Here is a 26914-nt window from a genome sequence, read left to right on the forward strand (position 1 = left end):
CCACAGGACAGATACTATGTCATATGTGTATTTTACTCATCTTTGTTTCTCTGCCTAGTTCAGTACTTGCTGAATAACTAAAAAATTAGAAATGACTATTTACATATAAAAAGTTGATATGTGAATTATGAATCAAGTTCATTAAGAATCCCCTACCAAGTAAATGTTGCCTGAAAAAACATTTTACTATTACAGTTACTGTTGGGTAGGTACAAACATTAATTAAAGGGCACATTCATTTTAATATCTTTAATATATCCTATACTTTTCTATTGCAGTAGACTTGGTTGAATTATTTTGAATAGCTTAATTAAAAAATGCAGGATTCAAATGATGACAGAATTTATTATTTGTCAAAGGCATTCTGGGATATTATTAAAATAAATATACTTGACTGAAAATATAGGTTTTATGTGAGGGCTATTAGAACAATTCTCCATTTTTACTTTGCAACACATAATATGTAGTGTATATCATATTGTAAAATCCCTTTAAACCAATGAGCGCTACAGGTTCAAAAGTGACATCAGTACAATTCATTTTAAAAATAATACTTGAAAATTTAAATTTACATAATACCTATGTTTGAGAAGGCTATAGTACTTACTAATTAATTATTCCTAAATAGAAATGAAAATTTCTTTAATGATATTTACTTATTATTTATTATTACTTATTACTTGATCCACAGAAAGTCTGCTGCATATCTGAATATCTAAATTCAAAACTTAGCAAATACAGATACAATTATAATCTCTATCTTTGGACAGTTTGAGTGCTTATAGTTAAATAAATACACATAGTATTCTTCACTTTAAAAATGTCCATCATTAGAGAAAGGACTACATTTCAAAAGTCAAATATAACACTCAGAGATATTTTTCCAGTTTTGAGATGCTACTGTTCCTTGAGTCATGCTAGTATTTCTGATATTTTCTTTTTAAGAAAAAAATGGTAAATACCCTCAATTTCTACAAAGATATGGTACATCTGTTTCTCTATATATCCCATACTTCCTTATACTAAGCTATTCAGGAAGATCACATAAAGAAACAAACTGTGAGGGAAAACTTAAAGGACCACATGATGAAAACTGTATCATAATTTGATGGCTGCTCTAAGCTTGGCTGAGCGTGCTCTGGGGTTATCCTGTACATCCTGATCTTCTGGAGTAAGTACTTTCCTGTGTATCAATTCCCACATTAAAGGGGCTCTGCTTATAGAGTCTCCTGCATTGTTTTCATGACCTGAACCTAAGTGTGATGCTTGTATCACCTTCTGTCTAGCACTTAGGTTAAACCTTTCTGTCATGCTTATCCCAAGCAAGAATCGTTTGACAATGCGATCCTCTAGTGAATGGAAGGAGAGGGCAACAAGGCGACCACCAGGTCTCAGAAACTTCTGAGCTGTCTTCAGTCCTATGTAAAGTTCATTGAGCTCATTGTTCACAAATATTCGAATAGCTTGGAAAGTCTTGGTAGCAATATGGGTAGATCGTTGTAGCATGTCTTTTCGTGCAAAAATAGCAGATGGAGGAAATGCACCTATAAAAAATTTTTGTAAAAACAGGAAAAAAGGAGAGAAAAAATTAATACTTTCCACTCTAAGTCTACTGGGTTGTGTTGTGTGTGCATATATTTAAGGAACTGAGTTTCTTTAGAAAATTGTGGCATTTCATCCATACTTTGCCATTTTTAAGCATTCTACACAGATTGAAACTATTGTGTAAGTAACAGCTTTCATAACTCATAAGAATAACAGGAATCAAATAAGGAGCATAATAGAGGCAGACAAATTTTTGAAAAAATAATGATTGGGGCGCCTGGGTGGCTCAGTCAGTTGAGTGTCTGACTTTGGCTCAGGTCATGATCTCACAGTTCATGGATTCCAACTCCGCATCAGGCTCTGTGCTGGCTGCTCAGACCCTGGAGCCTGCTTCGGATTCTGTGTGTCCCTCTCTTTCTGCCCTTCCCCAGCTCATGTTGTCTCTGTCTCTCAAAAATAAATATTTTTTTTAAAAAATAAAAAAAAAGAAAAATGATTAATAAAACTTCCCAACTTGGGTGAAAGACATTAATTCACTGATACAAGAAGTTCAGTGAACCCTAAATAGAATGAGCAAATGAAAACTACATCTAGGCACATCATAATCACACTACTACAAGCTAAAGATAATCAGAAAAATCTTGAATACAACAAAGAAATACATTACATAAAGGAGAACAAAAATATGATTAGTAGTTATTTTCTCATTAGAATAATGGAAGCTTTAAAGTACTAAAATAATATTCAAATTGTTAAGGAAAACACATCTGTCTTCCAAGAGGGCTATCTAAAAGTATTCTTCAGAATTAAAGTTCAAAGACATTTTTAAATGAATAAAAAATGAGAGCATTCATTGCTAACATGTCTACATTCAAGAAATGCTGAGGGAAATACTTCATGTTGAAGTAAAATGACACCACATAATAATTTGCATATACAGAAAAAAAGAGATTATAAATATATCTTTATATATTAATTCTTTTCTTAATTTCTTTAAAAGACAGGACTCTTTATTTGAAATTATAACAATATTTTAACATTTATATGTATTTTAGTATAGATATAATATAGATATATCTTGTATATGATAGGCAATAGTACAAAGGATTAGAGGCGGGTAAATGAAACTATACTTTTGCAAGATTCACATGTTTTGATGAAAGTTAAAGTTGCATATTGCAGTCCCTAGAGCAATTAATAAAAATAATGCCAAGAAATAAAGCTAATAAGCTAACAGAGAATAAAAATAGTACACAAAAATTGTTTAACAAAAGAAGACAGAAGAGAACAAAACAAAAATGAGACAAAGAGAAGACAAATAGTAAAATGGAAGACAATGAAACCAAATATATCAAAAATTACATACAGTATAAATGTACTCAACATCCTACTATAAATGCAGAGGTCATCTAACTGAAAAATAGTGAGGCCTAACTATACATTGTCTACAGAAATGTACTTTAAATATAAAAACAAATAAAGGTAAAAGTAAGGAATACGTTGTAAAAAGATATGCTATGTAGACAGATGCACAAAAAAGAGAGGTCATTATATATTATTACATAATAATATAATAATAATAGTAATAACAACAATAATAGAAAAAAGAAGTTTTTAAAAAGTAGAATTCCTAGGGGAACATTTCCTATTGTTGATATAGAAGGAAGGGGAACATTTCCTATTGTTGATACAGAAGGAAGATAAGTGCATATGCACCAAATAACATAGTTCTTAAAATTTCAATGAAAGAGATTATCTGTACAAAAGACGATGAACTTCAACTCTACTACACACTGTACACAAAAGCTAATACAAAATAGATAATAGACCTAAGAGTAAACACTAAACATGAAATATCTATCTGACAAAACTCTCTTACACAGAATATATAAGGAAACCTCACAACTTAATAGAAACCACACCACCTATTTGAAAAAAGGGGCAAAAATTCGGACAAACACTTCACAAAAGATACACAAAAAGTCAGTAAATATATGTAAAGACATTCATCATTATTAGTCATAAAATGCACATTAAAACCACAATGAAATACCACTATATATCCACTAGAACTGCTAATTCCTAGAAAACAATAAAGTACTGAAATTGACCCCAGAAAGAAATAGATAATCTGAACAGAACTATTACATGTGAAAGAATTAAATTGGTAATCAAAAGCAACTCACAAAGAAATGTCCAAGCCCAGATGGCTGAATTGTGCTAAACATTCAAAGAATTGTAGCAATAGTTCACAAGTGCTTCCAAAAAAATTGACGAAATGAGAACACTTCTCAAATTACTTTATAAGGTCAGTATTAATATGAAACTAAAACCAAAGGCATCACAAGAAAATTACAGATCAATATCTCTTAAGAATATAAACATTAAAATCCTCAACAAAATAGTAGCGAACTGAATTCAGCACTGTATTAAAAGAATTCTATGCCATGACCAAGCCGCATGGTCATGACCAAAGATAGCTCAAACCATGAAAATTGATCTATGTAATATATCACATTGATGGAATAAAGGAAAAAACCCCACACGATCTTTTCAATTGATTCAGAAAAAGCATCTAAAGAAATTCAATACCCTTCCATGTTAAAAACACTCAAGGGGCGCCTGGGTGGCTCAGTCGGTTGAGCGTCTGGCTTCAGCTCAGGTCACGATTTCACGTTCATGGGTTTGAGCCCCATGTCGGGCTCTGTGCTGACAGCTAGTTCAGAGCCTGGAGCCTGTTTCGGATTCTGTGTCTCCCTCTCTCTCTGGCCCTCCCATGCTTGTGCTGTCTCTCAAAAATAAATAAAAGCATTAAAAAATGTTTAAATAAAAAACACTCAAGAACTAGGAATAGAAGGAAATACCTCAACATAATGCATCACATATATGAGAACCCAGAGCTAACATTATACTTAATGGTGAAAGACTGAAAACTTTTCTTCAAAGATCATGAATAAGACAAGGATACCCATTTTTACCACTTCTATTCAATATAGAATCAAGGAATCAGACCAGAAAAAAAAAAATACAAAGCATCCAGATTGCAAAGGAAGAAGTAAAATTATCTCTATTTACAGAGGACAGGATCTTATATGTAGACAACAATAAAGATTACACACATCACACCTTGTGAGAACTAACAAATGGATTTAGCAAAGCAGCAGTATATAAAATTAACATGTGCAAATCAGTTATGTTTCTACACTTAATAACAATCCAAAAATGAAATTTAAAAATTCAGATCATAATAGCATCAAAAAGAATCAAATACTTAGGAATAACATTAACAAAAAAAATGTAAAACTTATGAGAGCTACAAACAATATTTTAAAAAATTGTTCAATATGGCAACACTCCTCCAAATTGGTTTAAGATTCAATGCAATATCTATCACATCCTAGCTGACTCTTTTATATAAACTGACAAGCTAATTCTAAAATTCACATGGAATTGTAAGAGACCCAGAACAGCGAAAGTGATCCAGGGGTGGGGATGAGAAGATGGAAAATAGAGAGAATGAAGGAAGACTCACACTTTATGGATTTCAAAACTTTCTGAAAAGCAACGGTAACTGAGACAGTGTGGTGCTGGTATAACAACAGACATAGACATCAAAGGAATAGAACTGAAAGTCTAGAAATAAAGCCTTACATCTATGAGCAAGTGATTTTTGACAAGAGTGCCAAAGACATTCAATAGAGAAAGAATGGTGTATGGAACAAATAGTGTTGGGGCAACTGGATAGTCATATACGAAAAACTGGAGTTAGACCCTTACAATATATAGAAAAATTAACTCAAAATGGATCAAAGACATCAATCTAAGAGCAGGACTATAAAATTCTTAGAAGAAAAACAGGGATAAATATTAATGACTGAACTCGGCACATAGTTCTTAGATATGATACACAAATGACAAGCAACAAAAGAAAATTGTACTTCATCAAAATTAAAAATTTTGTTCTTCAGGGGCATGTGGATGGCTCAGTCAGTTAAGCATCTGACTCTGAAATTTGGTTCAGGTTATGATCTTAGGGTTCATGTGTTTGAACCGCACATCAGGCTCTCCATTGACAATGTGGAGCCTGCTTGGGATTGTCTGCCTCTCACTCTCTCTTGGCTCCTCCCGTGCTTGTACTCTCTCTCACTCAAAATAAATAAACAAACAAACAAACTTAAAAAAAAAAGTTCTTGGAAGGGCACATTCAAGAAAATGAAAAGACAACCAAAAGAATGGGGGAAAACTGCAAACCATATAACTGATAAGGGATTTGTATCTAAGGTATGTAAAAAAAAGTTACAAAATGATGCGTGTATGTATGATAGTAAATACAATTTAAAATATGCACATCAGAAGAGACAAGCCCCATCTAACTTTCAAGAATAGGGATAAACAAAAAGTACTGATTTAATACATCAATAAATATAATTTTACTTATCCCCCACTCCATTGGCATACAAATTATACTGAGGTATAATGTTAAATAAATTTATACAGGAATTTTCTATTTAAGTTTTTATTTGGTTAATCATGACTTAAAATTTTTGTTCCTAGAGAATATTATCCCATGGAGATGTAACCCTTCCAAGTCCAGATGTCCTATGGATGAAGACCTGAGAGAATGGCTGGCACTCGAGTTTCCTTGGCCTGGTTCTAACAGCAAAGTCAGTTATACCAGGCTGGTACCTTGAGTCACATTTTGGAAACGTGCAGGTCCAGTAGTACATTAAGATACACCTGATTAAGCTTCTTGGGGAACTGGCTCAGAGAATGAAAGAAATAATATCTTTCTTGTTCCAGGGAAGTGAAAACCTGGCTGTCTATAGTTAACCAAATCAGTGTTATGGGTTTACTCTTTCCTCTACAAAAACTACTTGGATGAAAAACTAGATGTTAGGTGTTAGGAAATTTATCTTCTAACAAGCAGGTCTCTCAGAAACAAAATACCAAAGTCAAAGCTGAAGAGGGATATCAATTCTTTTCTATTTGCTATTCAATCTCTCCATTTTCCACAGAAAGAATTTTGGTCACCGGGAAATGTGTTTTAAAACATTTGAAGTTCTGAACAAATATGCAACTCTTTATATTTTAGAGCTGGAGTTTAGAGGATGCTTTAGGAAGGGTATATTCCAAAAGACCTGCATGATTCAAACCTTGCATAATTCAACACTAATTTTCTCAAAGAAGAAATGTAACATAAAATACATTGTAATTTACATGTATTTTGATGTAAAATAGGAGGATAACAGTATTTTGATGTAAAATAGGAGGGTAACATCCATGGAGCAACAGATAGTTTAATATAAATATATATAAATTTATTTTAAAGCTTTCAAAATGTTTTTTCTTAGCATTATCTCTAATATTTTGTAGAAATTAAAAGGATGGCTCAAAAGGGTAATCCCCTAGCTTTCCTGGTATCTTATAACATTTCAAAGATATATATATTTGAGGATGTGGTTCTAACAGCAATGAATTAACCAGACGGCTGTATGTTGACTAATTTGATGAAATAACATAAGGGCAAACAGTTTAAAGATATTTGCTTGCTATTGTCAACGAATGTATTTAAAAAAAACCTAATAAAATAGAAAATGTTAAAATAAAATAGTATCTGAAATCACCATGCAAATTCTAATATGTTTAACAATGCTGTTGTTTAACAGCATTGGCTCATTTGACATAAGAAACTATGGTAGGCATTTCTGTTTACAAGCTGAAGTGGTACCTTCCCATGGCAGAATTATCATTTATAATTCACTTAGCCAGCTAGCTGTGAAATTAGCAGATCCCTGACTCATTATTTTAAATGAAGGGATCTGTTTTTATTTCAAAGTATTTCACTTAAAGTGAGAATTTATTCATATTTTATATTATAAAACCTGTTTATATAATTAATGTTTACATTAAACATGCATACTGCATATGAATCTGCAGTTGAAAAATTAACATCACTGTGATCAGACAAGTCTTCCTTTTTTTAAATTTTTTTTTTTACATTTTTTAAATTTATTTTTGAGAGACAGACAGAGTGTGAACAGGGGAAGGGCAGAGGGAGAAAGAGACACAGAATCGGAAGCAGGCTTTAGGCTCTGAGCTAGGAGTCAGCACAGAGCCCGACGCGGGGCTCGAACCCACAAACGGTGAGATCATGACCAGAGCTGAAGTCGAATGCTCAACCAACTGAGCCACCCTGGTGCCCCAGACAAGTCTTCTTTATAAGGTCTAATTAGGCCTTCCCAATGTCATATAATGGAGAAAGAAAATAAGAACTTTCATTTTACTTGGGAATGGTCTTAAAGATAATAGGAAAACTCCAATCCATGAAAAGCCTTCCTTCTGGGGCTTTCTTATTTTGTTTAGAAAATCCTAATCTGGACTATGTGCAATGGGTTTCCTGGGCAGGATTTCCAGGGATGGTCCTATCAATTCCTCCAGCCCCATCTTCACGGGAAGATAAAGAACTGCAATGGGCAATGATGTGTTCTCTGGAGCTTTTTGGTGCTGCTCTGGGAATCAAAAGGACATATGCTGCCTTATTTTAGAGAAGTTCAATTTCTAGGGCTACCCTTCCTTTATAAACTGGCACTCCTGTTCCATCATTTATAGGAAGGAAGGCTGATGATGCAGACTGTATAAAATGAAGTTAAAAAGAAAAAAACCAATTTAAACAGCATATGGTATTGGAAATTAAAATAATAAAACCAAAACATTAACTGGCAATGGTTCAGATAAACAAGAAGAAAAGACAATCCTACTATCAAGGATTAAGGGAGATTTTTTTTTTTTGGTCTGAATTAGCAAGTTTAAAGACAATCAGTAAATGTCCTATGCCTGTAAGGTAGCAAAAATGGATGAAAGTCACTGGCCAGGGAGCAAGAGCCAGAGTTCTTTCAGGTAAGCAGAGACTATGTGGGAACACCTGCTGGGCTCTAAATTAGGCCAAAGGAAAAAAATATATATTAAAATGAGACCTGGTTCTTGCCCTTGAGGAACTCATTGGTTTGCAACCCTTCTTCCTTCTTCCAGCTCCTTCTCTTCTCTCATATCCTGTTATCAGAAATAGAAACAGGCCTCTCTGCTCTTCCATATCCTGAGCTTAGTCATAAATCTTATATAGCTAATTCATTTGATTAAGGCATACAGTGGGTAAGACAGAAAATATGGACTCAATCACAATTTTGGTCATTTGCTTTGCTCAGAGAAAAATCTCTTTTTTGTCTTCTACTCCATCAATGGACTTGGTTACACCAGGCCAAGCGTATGAGTTCTAAGTGGGCAGAGGCATGCCTACCCTTAGTAGAGCATTTGTCACACACTACTGTGATTACTAGTGTCTCAGTACCCTGACTCTGAATAGAAGCTATTTCATGTACATTCTTCATATTCCTCATACTTAACGGAGAAACTTGTGATTCCTTTTATTTTTTATTTTTTAATGTTTATTCTTGAGAGAGAGAGACAGCGTGAGCAGGGAGGGTCAGAGAGAGGGAGACACAGAATCTGAAGATAGGCTCCAGGCTCTGAGCTAGCTGTCAGCAGAGTTTGATGTGGGGCTCGAACCCACGAACCCATGGTCATGACCTGAGCCAAAGCCAGAAGCTCAACCAACTGAGCCACCGAGGCACCCCTGAGATGCTTGAGATTCTTAACCTTGACTTTACATCAGTCACCTGTGGAGCCTTTGAAAGAAAAAGATGCCTGGCCCTAGTCTAGACCCATGGAATCCGTTTCAGGGGCTTATTACACACGAATCACTACTTTTAAAAAGCTTCACAGAGGATTTTGACTGCAGTCAAGATTAAGAACTACTGTAGTAAACATTCAATGTTTGTTGAAAAGATAATGAATCGATAATGAATGGAAAAAAAATGGACAAGCAAAGAGTATAATATTCAGTCATATAAATGAATGACTAAATGAAGAGCATATTTTTAGTCACAGAAAATATTAAAAACTGAATTTTCAAATAATGTCATAAAATGTCCTACTTTTTGGCCAAATGTGAATGTGGGTATCAAATTATGATTTTAAAGGGACAACTGAACTCTCAAATTTGCTAGTGATTTCATTATCTCAATATAATTATTCTTATGTATTTAATGATATTTGATAATGGCTGGAAATGTTCTTAATGAATCAATTATTTGCACATGCAACAGAGCACCTGCAAATAATTTTAACCTCAGGAAATGCAAACTTGCAAGCCTTTATTAACTGAAATGAACCAATGTGCAAGGTGAATGTTTTGCATATTTCTTTTGCAGAATAAGACATGAGAATGATCTTCAATGATATCAAACCTAAGTTTCTTTTCCACAAAGATTTAGTGTACAATACTGTTGAGATTTTCTGCAAGCTTTTATTTCACTTAACACCTATGAAATCCCAAACCATGAATTTTCTCAATTCTTCAAAATAGCAGAACTTCTTTCCTCCTAATACTTTTTTTTTTCATGTTCTGATGTTTTTTATAACCCTCTAATACTTTATAATAGCAAAATTATGCTAGTAAATCTGATTACAAAAGGGAATTAAAGGCTAATATACATTTAACAGCAAGGCGGTTTCAAGTTAAGTACACTTTTAAAAATGTACAGCAAAAGTAAATGTATATTAAATCTACGGTGCAGTAACAAGTTGTAATTTCAATTCAACTTTACATTATTTGGTACTTACCTCTCTCACAGTAATGTTGGGGAAATTTCTGACATACAAGATTGACTCTAGCTGTTCAAGAAAACTGTTAAGAGTTCTGCCTCATTAGAGGCACTCCCTTCTAACATTCCAAGTCAAGTTTGTTGTTGCAGGATTTTTAAAGTTCCTGATAGTCTCATGTTGTTACTCTTTCCTTTCTCTCATATCTGCAATTTTTGAAAGCTCTATATCCTAATTGTACCCAGAACCCCACCATTTCTCACCAGTTCTGCTTCTATCACCCTAGTCGAAGCCATTATCATCTTTTCCACACAGCCACCAGATCAATCCCTCCCTTTCTGGAGTGTGGGGGGGAGAGGGAGGGAGGGAATAAGAAAAAGAGAGACTGAGAGAGAAAGACAGAAAGAGAAAGAGAGAAGGAAAGTATACAGTGAGGGAGAGGGGCAGAGGAAGAGAATCTTAATCTCAGACCACTCCTTCTCATATAAAAATTATATCATGTGATTACACTTTTCAACACCTTTAATGTCTTCCTATCACATGATTATAAACTGAAGGGCCGCCTGACTGGCTCAGGTGGTTAAGCCGCAGACGCCTGATTTTGGCTCAGGTCATGATCTTAAGAGTCCTGAGATCCAGCCCTGTGTCAGGCTCTGCGCTGAGCATGAAGCTTGCTTAAGATTCATTCTCTCTCAATCTCTCTCTCTCTCTCTCTCTCTCTCTCTCTCTCTCTCTCTCTCTCTCTCTCCTCCTTAGCCCCTCTCCCCTAATTATGCTCACTTTCTGGTTCCCTCTTCCCTTCTCCCCTGCTTGTGCTCTCTCTCAAAAAAAGAAAAGATTTTTAAAAATAAAGAAAAACTGAAGTTCTGACTGTGAAGTGTGTCTGTGTCATGTGTGACCACTGCTTCCTACCACTCCCATTTCTTTGACTTCACCTTCCTAACCTTGAGCTCTGTACTCTTAACTGAACCATGGCATTTTCCTTCCTGGGACCTTTGACCTGTACCTAGAATATCTTTCCTCACATACCTAGATGACTTACTTCATTCACTTCTATTCTTAAATATCACAGAATTAGATGGCTTTGACCACAGTTATGAAAAGTAGTATCCTGTCACTAAGTCCCTTACATTGTTTAATTTTTTCATAATATGTTATCAGGAACAAATATTCATTTATTTACCACCTGTCTTCCTCCACTAGATTATGTACTCTGCGAAAACAGAGAACTGTTTGTTCACTGCCATAAATTCTTTGCACCAAGAAGAGTTGGTGAATTTAAAGAATTATTTCATTTGTACTCTAAAGTTATAATCATTGTTTTAAAAAAAGCAAACAAAAAGAAATATCATTGTATATGAAGTAAATCATTAACGTCATTACACATTAAATCCCACCCCAGGAAGCAATGAAGAGGTATACTTTTAACTTTTGTCTTGATAAACACATATGACATTGTGCATGTAAATGTATCTATGCATATAAATATATTTGTAAAAGGAAATGATTTGCACAATAATCTGCAACTTTCTTTGTTTACGTATCTTACTTTAAAAAATAATTTCAGTTTTAGAGATGCAATATCATTCATCTTGTTTGTTCATTTAACAAATGCGTGTCGTGTGAAGCACAGTAACAGAACACAGTGGTAGTTAAGACAGAGGCAGTCTCCACGCTGGTGGAGCTCATGTTGCCATCGCAGCGGTACCATTTAAGATGTTCTCTATTTTTTGCTATCACAAAAATGCTGCAATAAACATGTGAATTACACATTTTAAATGTCTGCATGGTAGAAAACTCCACAAAGTAAAAAGACAGTCACATTGTGGGGAAAGAATATTTGTAACTATTTGAGCCTATGATAGTAGTCTATAGGATTAGAATTTTTAGGTCAAAGGCTATTTAAACCCACTTAAACTTGGATCAATGCTTCTAAATTTACTCTCAATAGACTGTACCAATTTATGTCCATCAATATCAAGTGAGTCCATCTCCCCATATCTTCACTATTACTAAAACCAGCACTCTTTTAAACCATAATTAGCCTAATATGCTGAGAAAATGATAGTTAATAGTTGTTTTAATTTGCATTTCTTTGGCAATTAGTAGAATTAGGCATCCTGTCAAATCTAATGGCCATTTGCTTTCAGCTATGAGTTGACTGAGCAAACCTTTCACCCATGTTATTCTGATATTGCCTTTTTTTTTTATTGACAGGAGAGTTATTTATAAAATAAAGATATTAATCCTTTTCTCTCACATATTGTTGCAGATATGTTTCCTGGGTTGTGACTATCTTTTTACTTTGTGGAGTTTTTCTGCCATACAGACATTAAAACAATATATAGACTTTTTTCCATATCTTTTAGATTTTATCAAGTTTAAGAAGGCTTTCCTCATATCAAATTATACAGTTATAATCAACTCTATGCTTTCTGGTATATTTCTAGTTTTATTTCCCATATTTAAATATTTAACCTACAGAAGATTTGATTTTAGTATGGTATGAGGCAGGAATCTAACTTCATTTTTTGAAAATTACACAGACAACGGATCCATTATTTGGTAAATTAATTCCTTACTCATGTGAAGTAACACTTTGATCATATACTACATTAAAATTTTTTTTAACATTTATTCATTTTTTTGAGAGACACAAAGAAACAGAGCATGAGTGGAGGAGGGACAGGGAGGGAGACACAGAACCTGAAGCAGGCTACAGGCTCTGAGCTGTCAGGACAGAGCCTGACACAGGGCCTGGACCCACAAACTGTGAGATCAAGACCTGAGCCAAAGTCAGACGTTTAACCAACTGAGCCACCAGGCGCCCCTAAAATTAACCTGTTTGCCCTTGACTATTTAATGACTAATGCTAAAGGTGTAAAAACCCTAACTAATTAACCTAATACCTTCCGGGTTGCATTATATTCACCTGGCCAGATTATTTTCCATAATTAAACTTCTATATTTCTCTTGTCATCCAAGTACACAAATTGTATTCTGGTATTTTGAGCACACAATTTTTTTCTTTTTGGTCTCTTTTCTTGTCTTATTCCTTTGCTATAGTTTTCATGGTGCATCTTTCTGTACAGGGTATCTTCTTCCTTAAGGATATTTCCACAAGGACAAAATATATTTGTGTATCATTTTAAACTGTACTTATTGTTTTCAGAGATCCAAAACACTGATTTATTTAGTCCACTTATTAATTGAATGGAATCTGACATGAACTGAAATTGTTTCAATTAAAACTGGCATTAGCAATATTTGGTAAAATGCAGAAATGGTGGGGCATCTGGGTGGCTCAGTTGGTTAAGTGTCTGACTTCAGCTCAGGTCATGATCTCACAGTTCATTAGTTCGAGCACCGTGTCAGGCTCTGTGCTGACAGCTCAGAGCCTGGAGCCTGCTTCAGATGTGTGTGTGTGTGTGTGTGTGTGTGTGTGTGTGTGTGTGTGTCTCTGTGTAGTTCCTTCACTCACACACTCTCTCTCTATCAAAAATAAAGATTAAAAAAAATTTTAATGCAGAAAGGACAACCTGCATAACACATCATCCATTCATTTAGACAATATTTATTATGCACAGTATACTAAACACTGGGAATTAAAATGTTTATGAGGATATCTTATTTAGTCCTTGCCCCCAAGAAACTCAAACCCAGTAAGAATGGTACGTAAATATTCTGTAGAGGGCTATAAAGGATTGTACACATTATAAAGGGAACAAAACGGGAAATAAAAAGGAATCTTGACCCCTGAAAAGACAGCATTTTCCAATCTATTCTTCTGGAGACAGTGACCTTGTGAACTATATAGCAGCTTCAATCCCTACCTACATGCCAATGGGTCTGTTGCCAAGTAAGTCTGAGAAATGCAGCATGCTATATTCTTCTTTTGGAGACCATTGGCATGGTAAAGCTCTGAAGATAATTGTTTAACTTTGTTTACCTAGTATTTCTAAACTTCCTGAAACAAAAACTTTAATTTTATAACTATCCATTTCATAGCACTTGTTTTTTGGGTAGGAAAATACTTAGCAGTATGTTTGGTGTTAATCACTCCTCACACATTTTTCTTATTAAGATTTTTTTAACATTTATTTTTGAGAGAGACAGAGCAAGAGCAGGGGGGGGCAGAGAGAGATGGAGATACAGAATTGGAAGCAGGCTCCAGGCTCTGAGCTGTCAGCACAGAGCCCAATGTGGGGTCTGAACCCACAAGCTGTGAGACCATGACCTGAACCGAAGTTGAACATTTAACTGACTGAGCCACCCAGGTGCCCCTAAAGTTTTTTTAAATTTATTTACTTTCTGAGAGAAACAGAGACAGTGCAAGTGGGGGAGGAGCAGAGAGAGAGGGAGAGAGAAAATCCCAAGCAGGTGCCACACTGCCAGTGCAGGGTCTGGTGGGGGGCTTAAACTCACGAACTCATGAGATCATTATCTGAAGCCAAAAGTAAGAGCTGGATGATTAACCAACTGAGCCAGCCAGGTGACTCCTCACACATGTTAATTATTTCATTAAATCCCTATAATAATTCTAAGGGAAAAAGTAGATATTCTTATTTCTATTTAAAGGTGAAAAACTGAGGGTTAAAGGTCTCTTTCCAAGTTTACAGAAGTCAAATGGAAATCTGGGTCTTTTTAACATGAAGCCCACCCTGACGACTATTCTTCCTATGATACAGAATGAAGCTGACTCCTCCTGAAGAGATGCCTAACATTTCTGACTAGTGCATCCAATAAACACACTCGGGGAAGACCGCATTAGTTTTTTTGTTTTGTTTTGTTTAAAAAAAACACATACAACTCATTTCATTATATAGCCTTGTTAATTTTTCAGTTTCTTATGGAGGTTCTTGGGTTTATCTTTATGTGTGCTCAAAACAAGGGAACAGTTTTAAGACGGCACTTTCACCAAACCACCTCATCTCCTTTTTCCTGATTAGAATTTAAGGAAGTGGAGATGAAATCACATGGCTTAGAGTGATTTCCAGAAGCTCTGATTCCATGTCTAGTGTTTTATTTCGGGGAGAAATTGAGAGTGGAATCTCTAAGCCTGAATAGCCTTTTACTGAGATGTTGTAATAGAACCCAAATCACTTTGCATCAAGTTGCAAGAGTTTGGCTTTCTCTCCACTTTTCCCTTGGGAAGATGTGCATTGTTAGGTCTCAAGACAGCACATCTGGTGAAGGCGGCAACCGCCCTGGTCTCTTACCCTGGGAACAGTAATGAATACCTTTGGCTTTTGTCCTTCCATTCTATTGAAAATAACATATTGTTAGCTCAGGTTATTAGACTGCACATTTGCCTCTCTTTTTCATCAGCGTTCTTGATAGTGGGTTTAAAAGAGAAATTGCTGTCATTATCAAAAGACTTCTGGGCAGTACTGATTACATGTTTTTGATTAAGAATCTAGACTCATCCAATGGAGTGCACACTGGGCTTTTCCTGATTCACCTGCTAGGAAAGGAGCCCTTTACAGTTGTTTTTATGTTCTAAAACTTAGTGCTTAATATTCTCTTGCTAAGCAAAATGAGGGGAAAAGCTTGTATACAATTAGAAATAAAGGGTTCTGATGGCTAAAACCTTGGGGAATTAAACCCAGCTCCATTTACTTTTTCTTTAAAGCTCCTTGAGAAATATTGAAAGAAAAGAATGAAAGATTTTCTATACATTTGGTTATTTTGCATTTCTTGTAAATACACAGCTTTAGCAGTGATAGGGCAGTGATCCTTGCTCTTGTTCTCAGTCTAGAATGCCCTTCTCCCTCTTCTTACAGTTTATGTCTACTGATCCCTAATGCTCACTAAGATGGCATCTTCTCCAGGAAGCTTTTGCAATGACCTTTTTATACATATTTCAACAAACTATTACCATTCTACATTATTGGTGTATTAACATCTACTAGGCTGTAAAAGGTCCAAAGATCTTATACTACCAGGTCTAAGGCCTGGTGCACAGCAGGTGGCAAATTAAAATCCACTAAGTAAGACATACTCTTTCAGTTCCAAAGATCGAGATGCACCATAAATGGTATTTTAAATGTGGACATTCCTGAATGTACTGAAATCTTTGTAGGATTTGGGTGTATGTACAGTTTTATGTGGAGATAATCCAGGGTTTCTATTGAACTCTCAACTGTATCAGGGACTCCAAAGTAGGTAAATTCCTGGTAAAAATGGCGTTTGCTGAGTTTTCAGTTTACCATTTACCACCTTTAGTGATACTACCAAAAAAGCCTCTGCCTCCACTTACTTTGGTTTCGTATCTTTAACTCCAGGAGTACCACCACTCAGCATTATCAGAAGCACGGACTGAGAACCCCTTCATGCATGACAGCAGAAGCTGGAAACCACATCAGTGAATACTTAGATTTCTGCTGACTAACAAGGGATTTCATATTAAAAGTAAGAGGAAACCTTGGTTAGTAACAGTCTGCACTACATATAATAATAGAACACAATTTGTATGGGAAGTGGTAAGATAGATTTCATTCATAAAAAACACCATGCTTCTGGCTAGATAAATGACTTAAAGTCCCAGAGAGAAATTATCATTTTTAGTTCTGGGATACCCTTATGCTACTTACACTTTTTAAAATTTAATACATTCACATGTTCAAATGTATTGAGATTTTTAAGCTTGTGAATGAAATTAGCAACGTGCTGTGGCTGTCAGCGTGATGCATTGCAATTCCCCCTGAGTGGTAGGGTTTAAAAATTAATTCAGCTCTTGCACCTGTTTGCCGGCATTCGTCTGTTGAATTTCCATCACATTTAATAAGTCTCTGTGACGCAACTCGTGTCCTTTTGCCTGGGCTCCTATAATACATTGTTAAATTCTCACCCATTTGAAATTCAAGTAATATTACAAATTTCAAACTGTTAATTAAAATCTGTGAACTTGAATGGTTCTGGATAAAATTGGCTTTACTCAGTGAGGTTCTTTTTAAACTTCTTCATCGTCTCATCTAATCCCCAACTCCTACAGGTTAAGTCTGATGACAACATGATCTCACTATGGGTGGTTGAGGCTTACAAATCCTCATACAATAGGGAAACATCAAGTTATAGGCTTGAGCAAAAAAGGTACAGAGGAACATTACCTCCTGAGATGAAATAAGAAACATGGTTTAGAATTGGAGAAAAGGACTGGTATTTTTCATATATTATTTTTCAATAAAATATACTATAATACTATGTAATATAATATTATACTATACTATAATATACTATAATGTAGTATAATACTATAATTCATAGTATCCAAGTCTTAAAAAGCTGAGGATAGATGGGATATCTCAAAGTGAATCATGATTCCTTTTACTTATTTAGGTGGTCAGTATGAAATTAATTATTGAATCTTTAAGAAGGGATTGAGGCCTGTTTGCCAAATACTCTAAACGCAAAACAGAAGAAGGATCGAGCATATTTAAGATGCTTAATAAGATACTTTATTTATTTGAACAGGGCGGTACAGTACTGCCCCTGAGTTGGGACATTTGCACTTCCCACTAATGGGAGACAGTAACAAGAAAAGGTATGTAACTATGCTCTTCTTTTTTTGTGAGGTCAGCACATACTCAGAACTGATCCTTGGGCTCTGAGGTAAGGGGCCTGCCCTCCTGTAGCATACTTAATCTGCAGTGGAAAACTTCTCAACTCAATTATGATGATCTTTAAAAAATGTTTAGCACTTCCAGTGAAGCATAAGCTTCCAGAAGGCAGGGATTGTGTGTTACCCTAAGAAAGTAGGAAGTCTGTATTATCATAATTTTTCTCATAACAGGCTTGTTGAAAGACTAACAGACCATCTGACTGAATTGAAGAATAGATGATTAATTTCTTCAAGGGCCAATCGCAAATAAATTTTAATTAAGTCACAGATTATAAACGCCTTTTTTCTACCACATCTAAATTCATTACTGAACTGCACTCACCATTCCTTTATTTTTCTGCTTGTTCTATTCTACTAAATTGGTCTAGGAGCAGTGCTTTGAATAATGTCCAGTAAAGGCTTTTGGTTTTGGATGTGCATCCATTTTGAAAAATAACTTTTCAAGGGCTAAAGTCATATATGTCAGTAACCTCATTAGGGAATTTTAGACAAGAAAGTACACCTCTCCTCTCTAAAAATCTCTTAAATATGCAGAGAAAATGATTATAGTGTTTAATAATAACCCTAAGATATAAGCCAAATATCTAATAATAAGGATGTGATTCAATAAACTTTAATATTTCTTCTTGATACCCAGTATAGTGGCATCAAAGGTAGCATAAGATATCAAGTAAACAAATTTCAAAATTATATACATTCAATCATTTCGACTAAAAATGTGAGAATAAAGACAAAGAGATAAAGAAAATACATAAAATTATAATCATGTTATGGTGGTAGAGTGATGTTACAAGTTTCTAAAGTTTTCACTTGAACTTCTTAACAATGTTGTATATTTTATGAACAAATGAAAAGGCTTTTATAATAGAGAAAACCATGGAGATTACATATATTTACATGTATTTGTAAAATAGATTCTATCAAATTCCTTGTACTGACTAGCTTTTATCAAGTGGTTATCATATGCCTACTATGAAGGTAGGTAGTTGTAAAATCTAATTTCTAATCATCATGGAAATCTTATAAGTTACGAACCATTGTCCCCATTTTAGACAGGATAAGGGTGATTAGATAACTTGTCTAAATTCACACAGCTAGTAAACAGCAGGGCTGAAACTTGAATACTGGTTTTTGTATAATTCCAAAGTTAATTTCTTTTTTAATTACTCAATAACGCAATGGAATACAGTGACATAAACCCATAAATAATGCAAGGGTGATGAAATATTAACAAAGACTAATAAAAAATGGGTAAGCAATATAGCATTAGAGCATGTTGGCTTGATGATTTGAGTGTGTCATCAAAGTCCATTTCTGTCTAAAGAGTACAGAGATACAGTCAACAGATTACAAATCCTACCTGTTAGATTATCTTTCTCAGCTTCAACTTCTGAGACAAATACCTGAAGCACATAGACTCTAAATTAAGGCTTTCCAGAGGATTTTACATCAATGTTAATATTCTTGTTTTTAAAGCAAGAAAAGGTGGTGCCTTGTATATCATTGCACTGTATGCTGTGTCTAAAACAATTCATTAAATAACAATAATTAGGCAACAGAAATCTCCATTCAATAATTTATATTACTATTAATAACAAGCCACTTTCTCTTTTCGAAATCCATAGACCTTTCTGTGTGAGGTCTAACTTATCACCTGGCTAATGAGATGCTGATGTATCTTGAATGAATTGGCAGCCAGCCCATCCTAGGAGTTCTTTAATGGGATGAAGAAAAAATAGGTAGAAGGGTAAAGTGACAGCAGGGAATGATATTTTCAACAAAAAAGGGATGCTTTCCCCAGTCTTAGTCTTTTCTCACATTGCTTCTCTATGTTCAGGATCCCAGTGCCTTGACTGCGACATTGCTGTGTGCTGACATCTTAACCACCCCTTTAAAGAGTACGACAGCTGCTGCTTGTATAGAAAGTCTTTCTTGGTGAATTCATTGTAAAATAATTTTATAGTATTTGCTCTATTCACTCAAGTGCATTCACTCACTCCATTACTCACTCATTCGCTCATTCATTTTTTATGTGTTCATTCAACAAAAGTTGAAAAATAAATAGATTATCTACTAGAGGTGGATCTCTTTTGGGAATTTAAAATATATGGTCTGATTTAGTAATCCAAGAATGTTGTGAGGTAGTTATCATCACCCATATTTTGCAGATGAAACAACAGAATCAAAGAAGGTAGAAAATGCCCAAATTTACAAAGCTAGGGAATGACACAGCCAGCTCAAATCTACCTGACTCAATAATTCTTGCTTTCTCTAATCCAGGTTGTTGACTTCTTCAACATATCTTCTAAGAGATGGGTGGTGAGGCTATTCAGAAAAATTAGATGTAGTCACTCTCTTCTTGAAGAGCTCACAAAGTATGTAAGGGAGACAAAGTATAATGGAACCAATGTTCACCAGATATATAAACAGCAGATAAAACAGCAGATATATAAATATGTTGAAAAAGTAAGCAACTTCATGAGGTATCCCTAAAACCCCTAACCTGCTATGTCCCCCTACTATACTTTCTCATAACTGTTTTTCATAACATTTACACAATTTATAATTCTCTATTTATTTGAGGGATTATTTGCTTATTGCCTGTTTCTCCCCCTCCCCCAACAAAGGCACTTAAATATTAAATAACTTGCCCAAAATCACACAACCCTTAAGTAGCAAAACCAGGATATGAATGCAGTTCTGTCTTATTTGAAAGCCTATCTTCTTCCTGCTATACCACATTGTCACAAGGAAAAGAAGATGGACAAAATGCTATGAGTGTTTAAATCAAAGACTCCAACTCAGGATATCTGGGATGCAATCATGAAAAATGGCATTAATGCTGGGCCTTGAGAGTGGAGATGTTTTCTTTTTCCTTTTTTCTTAAAAAATTTTTTTTCTGTTTTTTATTTATTTTTGAGAGACAGAGACAGCATGAGCCGGGGAGGATCAGGGAGAGACACAGAATCTGAAACAAACTCCAGGCTCAGAGCTAGCTGTCAGCACAGAGCCCGATGAGAGGCTCGAACCCACAAACCATGAGATTATGACCAGAGCCAAAGCCAGACGCTTAGCTGACTGAGCCACCCAGGTGCCCCAGAGTGGAGATGTCTTCAAATAGTGGAAATGCTGTTTTGTTTATTTGTTGTTGTTTTTCCAGGTTGAGGAATCAGCATGATGAAAGATATAAGCAAGGAAAGTACAAGTCATATTTGGGGGAAAAGGACAGAATAATTAGGTAAGAATATAGGAGGATGATGAGAGACCTTCATGAAAACTATGGCCCAGGCCAGAGGATGGACCCAAATATGGCAAACTTAGGAGCCTGGGACTCAATGCATCAGCAATGAGGAGTGAATGAAAGTTTTTGAACAAATAAGTCAAATGATTAGTAAAACTGTAATGTTTTAGGAGATTGGTTGGATGTAAGTGAATAGAGCAAAACCCACTCAAACTAAGATAAAATAATAAAGGAAATGTAGGGATTACAAAAAGTCAACAATAGGAAATGCCATTAGACTTTAAGGGAATTAGAAACCTATCAGACAAGCACACTTTCCACACCTGTGTGGATGTGTGTGTGTGTGTGTGTGTGTGTGTGTGTGTGTGTACATCTCTTCATTTACTGGATGTCTGTTCTTTTGGCAAACTTATTTCCTTCACTCTGCTCATGGTTCTCAGATCTCTTAACTATGATTTTCAATTTTCACCTTGTTCTGGACTAACAGAGAGTTGAATCTAGTCTCTATTCTACACTCACAGTACCGTATAATTAGAGTTTCTGGGTTTGGTGGCTCACATTTTTTAGAAAAGTATCTAATTTATATGATCTAATCAGTTGCTTCTTGGGTGACCTGGTAAAAACATGGCTGCTTAGGTCTAACTGTTTCTTAATCAGGTATCAAGGAACTGGTAGGATTCTGGGAAATTCTCAAGGAAGAGAGTCTGGGCTGGGCAGATACTTCTAAATATGTGTCATAAATGGATTAAAGGGAGACAGTGAATAAATCTCTAAGGAGGCTCTTGTAATAGTCTACACAAGAAATAACACTAGTGGTGCTAAGTATGGAAAAGAGAACTGAACCAAAAGCCACAATCAAGCAGAATTTAATAACTGATCAATGGAAAACTGTGGGAGGTTGTGTGTCAGAAAAAGCTATCTTTGAAGTTTCCATGCCAGAGACCAGGAAAATGCCTGATGTAGTGTCATAAAACAGTAGATACTGGGTGGCTTAATATACCTTCCCTTTATGAGAAAATAAAATTGGCACCAGAGAGAAAAAGAGACTTAAGTAACAGTCAATTAGTAGTAGAGTAGGAATTAAGACTTAGGGAGACTGGACTTGGCCAGGAAGTGGTAATAAAAATTTGGACCTTAGGTGGGGTAGAAAAAAAATGGTGTTGCAAGATTTCCAAGAAAATAGGCAAGAATACTATTCCATGGGAAGTGTTAAAGATACAAAGGGAAAGATACCTGTGTTAGTCGAGTGAAGATAAAAGAGTAGTAGAATTGGGCACTGAATAAGAGACAAGTGGAAGCTGGTCAGGACTAGGGTTAGTCATGGTCAGGTAGGTATAGAGTGTATAAAAAAATCAAGTTAGCTGGGAACCAAGAACAGTGAAAGAAGGCTTATTAGTCACAAGTGGTAGTGTGAGTCAGAAGCCAGATTTCCATGGTCAGCCAGCCAACTGGCAGCAATTAAAAGGAATCTAGGTATTAACATATGAACAACAAACCCAGGAAGAGATGATTTTGGTGAAAAAAATTATGAATTTGCCACATTACACGTTTTTGAGATTGGGGTATTGAAAAGAAATTCTGGTGGAGACTGAGCATTGGAAATGTGGGAGTGGGCCTTGGAAATGTGGTGCTAGCCAGAGCCATGTCTGTCTGTCTATATATCAAATGACATGTTAAAGTGACACTCTAGAGAGAAGAGAAGTTGTCTCAGTGTAGCCTTACTTTAGTTGGGGAGGGGAGAAGGGAGAGAGGATCTCCAAATAAGGTCATGGACAATAGAGTGGTTTGACTGCCACTGGAGAGTTGGGGAAACTATAAATTTTATCATGCTTTGATAGCATATTAGAGCTGTTATACAGCAGTTACACAACAACTCTTTCAACAAAAGATTACTGAAAAAGACACAAATTACAGGGTCCATTTTGTTTACATAGGTAGATGAATTATGTTAAAGGAGAAAAAACTCGCCACTTGCCATGGCCAATTTTAAGAACAGCTCCTTCTTTAAAGCATTATTAAGTAATTATAATTCTGAGGAGGAAGGACTCTGTAACATGAATGGAACTGTCCTTAAGCTTTAGTTACTGTGCTAATACCATGTAAATTCAGTGGCAGCCATTTTAAATGGAAATAGTGTAAAACTCTGTGAAACAAGGAAATGTTAAGGATAACTATGGTCTAATTTAAGTCCTTTACTTTAGGGAACTTGATATCAGGTAAAGAGAGAGAAAGATGGGGTGATGAGAAAAGGAGAAAGACAGAAACAATTTGCAACAGAAGCAAAAACTGAAACACACAGTAAAAGATTACACAAATAGGAGCCATGAAACAGTAAAAATAAGAAAGAAAAGATCTGAGAGCAGAAACTAGTAATCCTAGAAAAAAGTTAGTCGTAGAGTGAGCTAGACACAGACCAGAGCCAAACAAAAATAATGATAATATACTAGAGCAGTCAAAGATATTTCCTGTTGAGGATACAACACGATCGACTGTTGAGTTACAAAATTGTGTAGTATCATGAACAACCTTGAGTTGTCTGATTGTGAAGCTAAGATAACTGTCTTTCTTAATAACATGAATAGCCTTATAATAATTCCTTTTTATTATAATATATAGCTTATAATAATCCTTTATCACTTAAATCTGCCTAAATGTGTCTTTGATTTCTGCAACCTAAATAGATTAACATACTTTTTGCTTATCAGGTGAAGACTAGGTGGAAAAAGGGAAGGGAAAAAGGAAGAAGTAAGCATTAAATCACAACAAACAAAGCAACCAAGATTTCTAAAGAGGATGTGTGTATATGAAAAACCCACTGAAGACATGCTCACACTATATAGATTTATGCATACAAGTGTGTGTGTTTGTGTGTGTGTGTATGCATGTGTGTATAAAATTAGCAGACAAAATAAATAGGAAAAACTGGAGATAACAGAACAAGTGAGCACAAAATATGAAATAACTATATTCACTATATTCAAAATAAGTTAAGATCTAAAATAATTGGTAGAGACTATGATGAAAGAATAAGAGCAAGAGTATTTTTTAAAAAAAATATGGGGCACCTGGGTGGCTCAGTCGGTTAAGCGTCTGGCTTCGGCTTAGGTCATGATCTCACAGTTCATGGGTTCAAGCCCTGCATTGGGCTCTGTGCTGTCAGCTAGCTCAGAGCCTGGAGTCTGCTTCAGAATCTGTATCTCCCTCTCTCTCTGACCCTCCCCTGCTCATGCTCGCTCTCTCTCTCTCTCTCTCTCATTAATAAATAAAAAACATTTGAAAAAATAAAAAAATAAAAAAAAATGTAACTTGTAGGAATGACTAGTGAATTTAAAAATTCCACAAATGGGTTAAACAGCAGATTAGCTATCTCTTTAAAAGAGACTTAGCAAATCAGTAAAGGATCTTACCCAGATTGTAACATAGAGAAAGACAAAGACACAGGAAATATAAGACACATGGTGACCCATAAATGCTGCCCAGGAGTCAAGAAAGTAAAGGAAACAAATATGGAAAGAAACAGTGTCTGATATTTCCAGAAATAGAAATATTTAAAAAGTTCATTCTGCTTCATTACTGACCAATAAAAACAAAGTCACAACCAAGTACATCACAATAAACACCAATGACAGTAAAATCTTTCAAGGTAGCCAGAGAAAGAAAAAGACCAGCCATAAAATAATGCCAATTAGACGTTTCATCAATTATAATAAATGTCAAGAAAAGATAAAGCATTACCTTCAAAATACTGACTGAAAATAATCATAAGCCTGTTGACTTTATACTCAAGTAAGTATCATTCAAAAGTGAGGGCAAAATAAAGGTATATTTAGACAAAGTTTGAAAATATATCACTCATTAATCTTCAATGAAAATATCAAAATATGTACTTGGGTAAGAAGAAAATTAATCCCAGAAAGGACTGGGGACTGTATGTGAAGGATAAAAAAAGTAAATGTGATGCTATATCTGAATAAGAACTAACTATGAAGACTACTACTTAAAAAGGGAAAATCACTTTTTCGCTAATTCTAAGCAGATGAAGACTTTGTCTTAATCATTTATGAAACTTCATTAATATCTACCACAAAGTGGACTCATGATAAATACTTGATGATTAAATGAATATGTAATGTATATATATGAAATGTCTCTCTTCTCAGTGTTAGGTCTAATTCCCTGCTTTGCTAGTGAAGAAACTGAAAATATAGAAGACTGACACAGTATTGTATGACATATTGAACCTGATCCACCCTTTAAAGAACAGGAAAGATATTACAATATCAAGATAATTATGACAGTTTCTTATTACTGTAGGTTACTGTAGGTTCTCCTAACAATAGAAAGTGCTTATTGCTGAAGAAACTAGTTGGTTGTGAAACCTTCTTTATTATCAGCTGTCTCTTATCCATGGTCTAACATCACAAGAAATACAAAGAAATAGATATTAATGAACTCATTCAAGAAATACTAATTAAACACCTATTATAAGCCAAATACTATAGTAAGTCTTAAGGATATAACAATGAAAAAGATATATCTAATCCTTGTTCTCAAAGAGTTAGTAGTCCAACTGATAAGAAAGTCATTAAATGAATACTCACGCATTATGAGAATGTAAGAAGTCCTATTGCTTACTGTGTGCTACATGCAAATGTAAGGGGAGAATACATATTCTCTGACTAATAATATGGTAGAAGAGATTCCAAGTAATTAAAAAATATGTGAGGTAATATATAGTCACATAAAGAATAAATGGGTAATACAAATTAAAATGCAAAATACTATATTCTTTAAAATTATTTTAAATGTTTATTTATTTTTGAGAAAGAGAGACAGACCACGAGCAGGGAGGGAGAGAGAGAGACAGAGACACAGAATCCAAAGCAGGCTCCAGGCTCTGAGCTATTAGCACAGAGCCTGATGTGGGACTTGAACCCACAAATGCTAGATCATGACCTGAGCTGGAGTCAGACACTTGACAGACTGAGCCACCCAGATGTGCCCCCACACTGCTATATTTTCAAAAGATGGTGAAAGACACAAAAAAGTTACATATATACAAGATATGAAAAATTAATATGGATTCCTTTTATTTTTAAATTCTGAGGAATATCTTTTTCAGATATTCCACAATTTCTCAACTTCAGCACAAAACAAAAAGTATAACAGAAAGTAATTTGGAAGCATTTTTGTTAGTTTTCAATTAAAGTTAAAGCTTGGACATCAAACCTACTCTCATTCATTATTCCCCCTCCTAGCCCTAGTAATCTAACCTTTGATCTTTATCAACCTATTAAAATTTGGGGTTATTTTTCTTTGACAATCTTTTGGGATGGTTTAAACATTTAAACCTTGAAAATGAAAGCAGATGCTTGTCTTCAAATGTCCCCAATATACGTGTGTATATATATAACAGCTGATGCCTGAAACCTACTTTTTGGAAAAGTGCTGCACACGGTTGATACTCTCAGTATTTTCAGGGTGAAGACATGTAATTATACCTACCATGTAGATGAGATCTGAATCATGTTAACGTCAAAAACAGGACGGTAGTACAAATATAGAAGACCACTTGATCTTACTTCTTAAATAAAGAGCTCTTGTAAGTTTCTAGCACCAAATTTTAAAACTTCTGAATAACTAGTTACAGGAATAAATAATATTTCTTCCTCTTCTTTTTTTCCCCCTCTAATCAATAAAGATAAGGACAAGATGGCCAGGCTATTTTGCAAAATTAATACCAATGTGAAAAGTCCTATATGTAGAACATACAATGGCAGCAGATCACTTTAATTTTCACTTGTAGAAGTACACTAAATATAAAATAAGAAACGGAGCAATGAAGTAAA

At 35.0% G+C, this 26914-nt stretch overlaps 1 protein-coding gene across 3 annotated transcripts in view; it reads right to left on the reverse strand.

The window, feature by feature from the left end:
• Positions 1-325: 325 nt before the first annotated feature.
• Positions 326-26914, reverse strand: part of METTL15 (methyltransferase like 15) — a 168786-nt gene continuing 142197 nt past the window's right edge. For 2 of the 3 annotated variants that reach the window (XM_029914891.1, XM_029914892.1), the window contains exon 7: positions 326-1544. In XM_029914891.1, the coding sequence (XP_029770751.1) occupies positions 1099-1544 (446 nt within the window). In that variant the 3' untranslated portion in view covers positions 326-1098. The remainder of the gene's footprint in view (positions 1545-26914) is intronic. The other variant, XM_029914893.1, reaches the window with a different exon arrangement.

This window comes from Suricata suricatta, chromosome 11, assembly GCF_006229205.1.
Source record: "Suricata suricatta isolate VVHF042 chromosome 11, meerkat_22Aug2017_6uvM2_HiC, whole genome shotgun sequence".
Lineage (NCBI taxonomy): Eukaryota > Metazoa > Chordata > Mammalia > Carnivora > Herpestidae > Suricata > Suricata suricatta.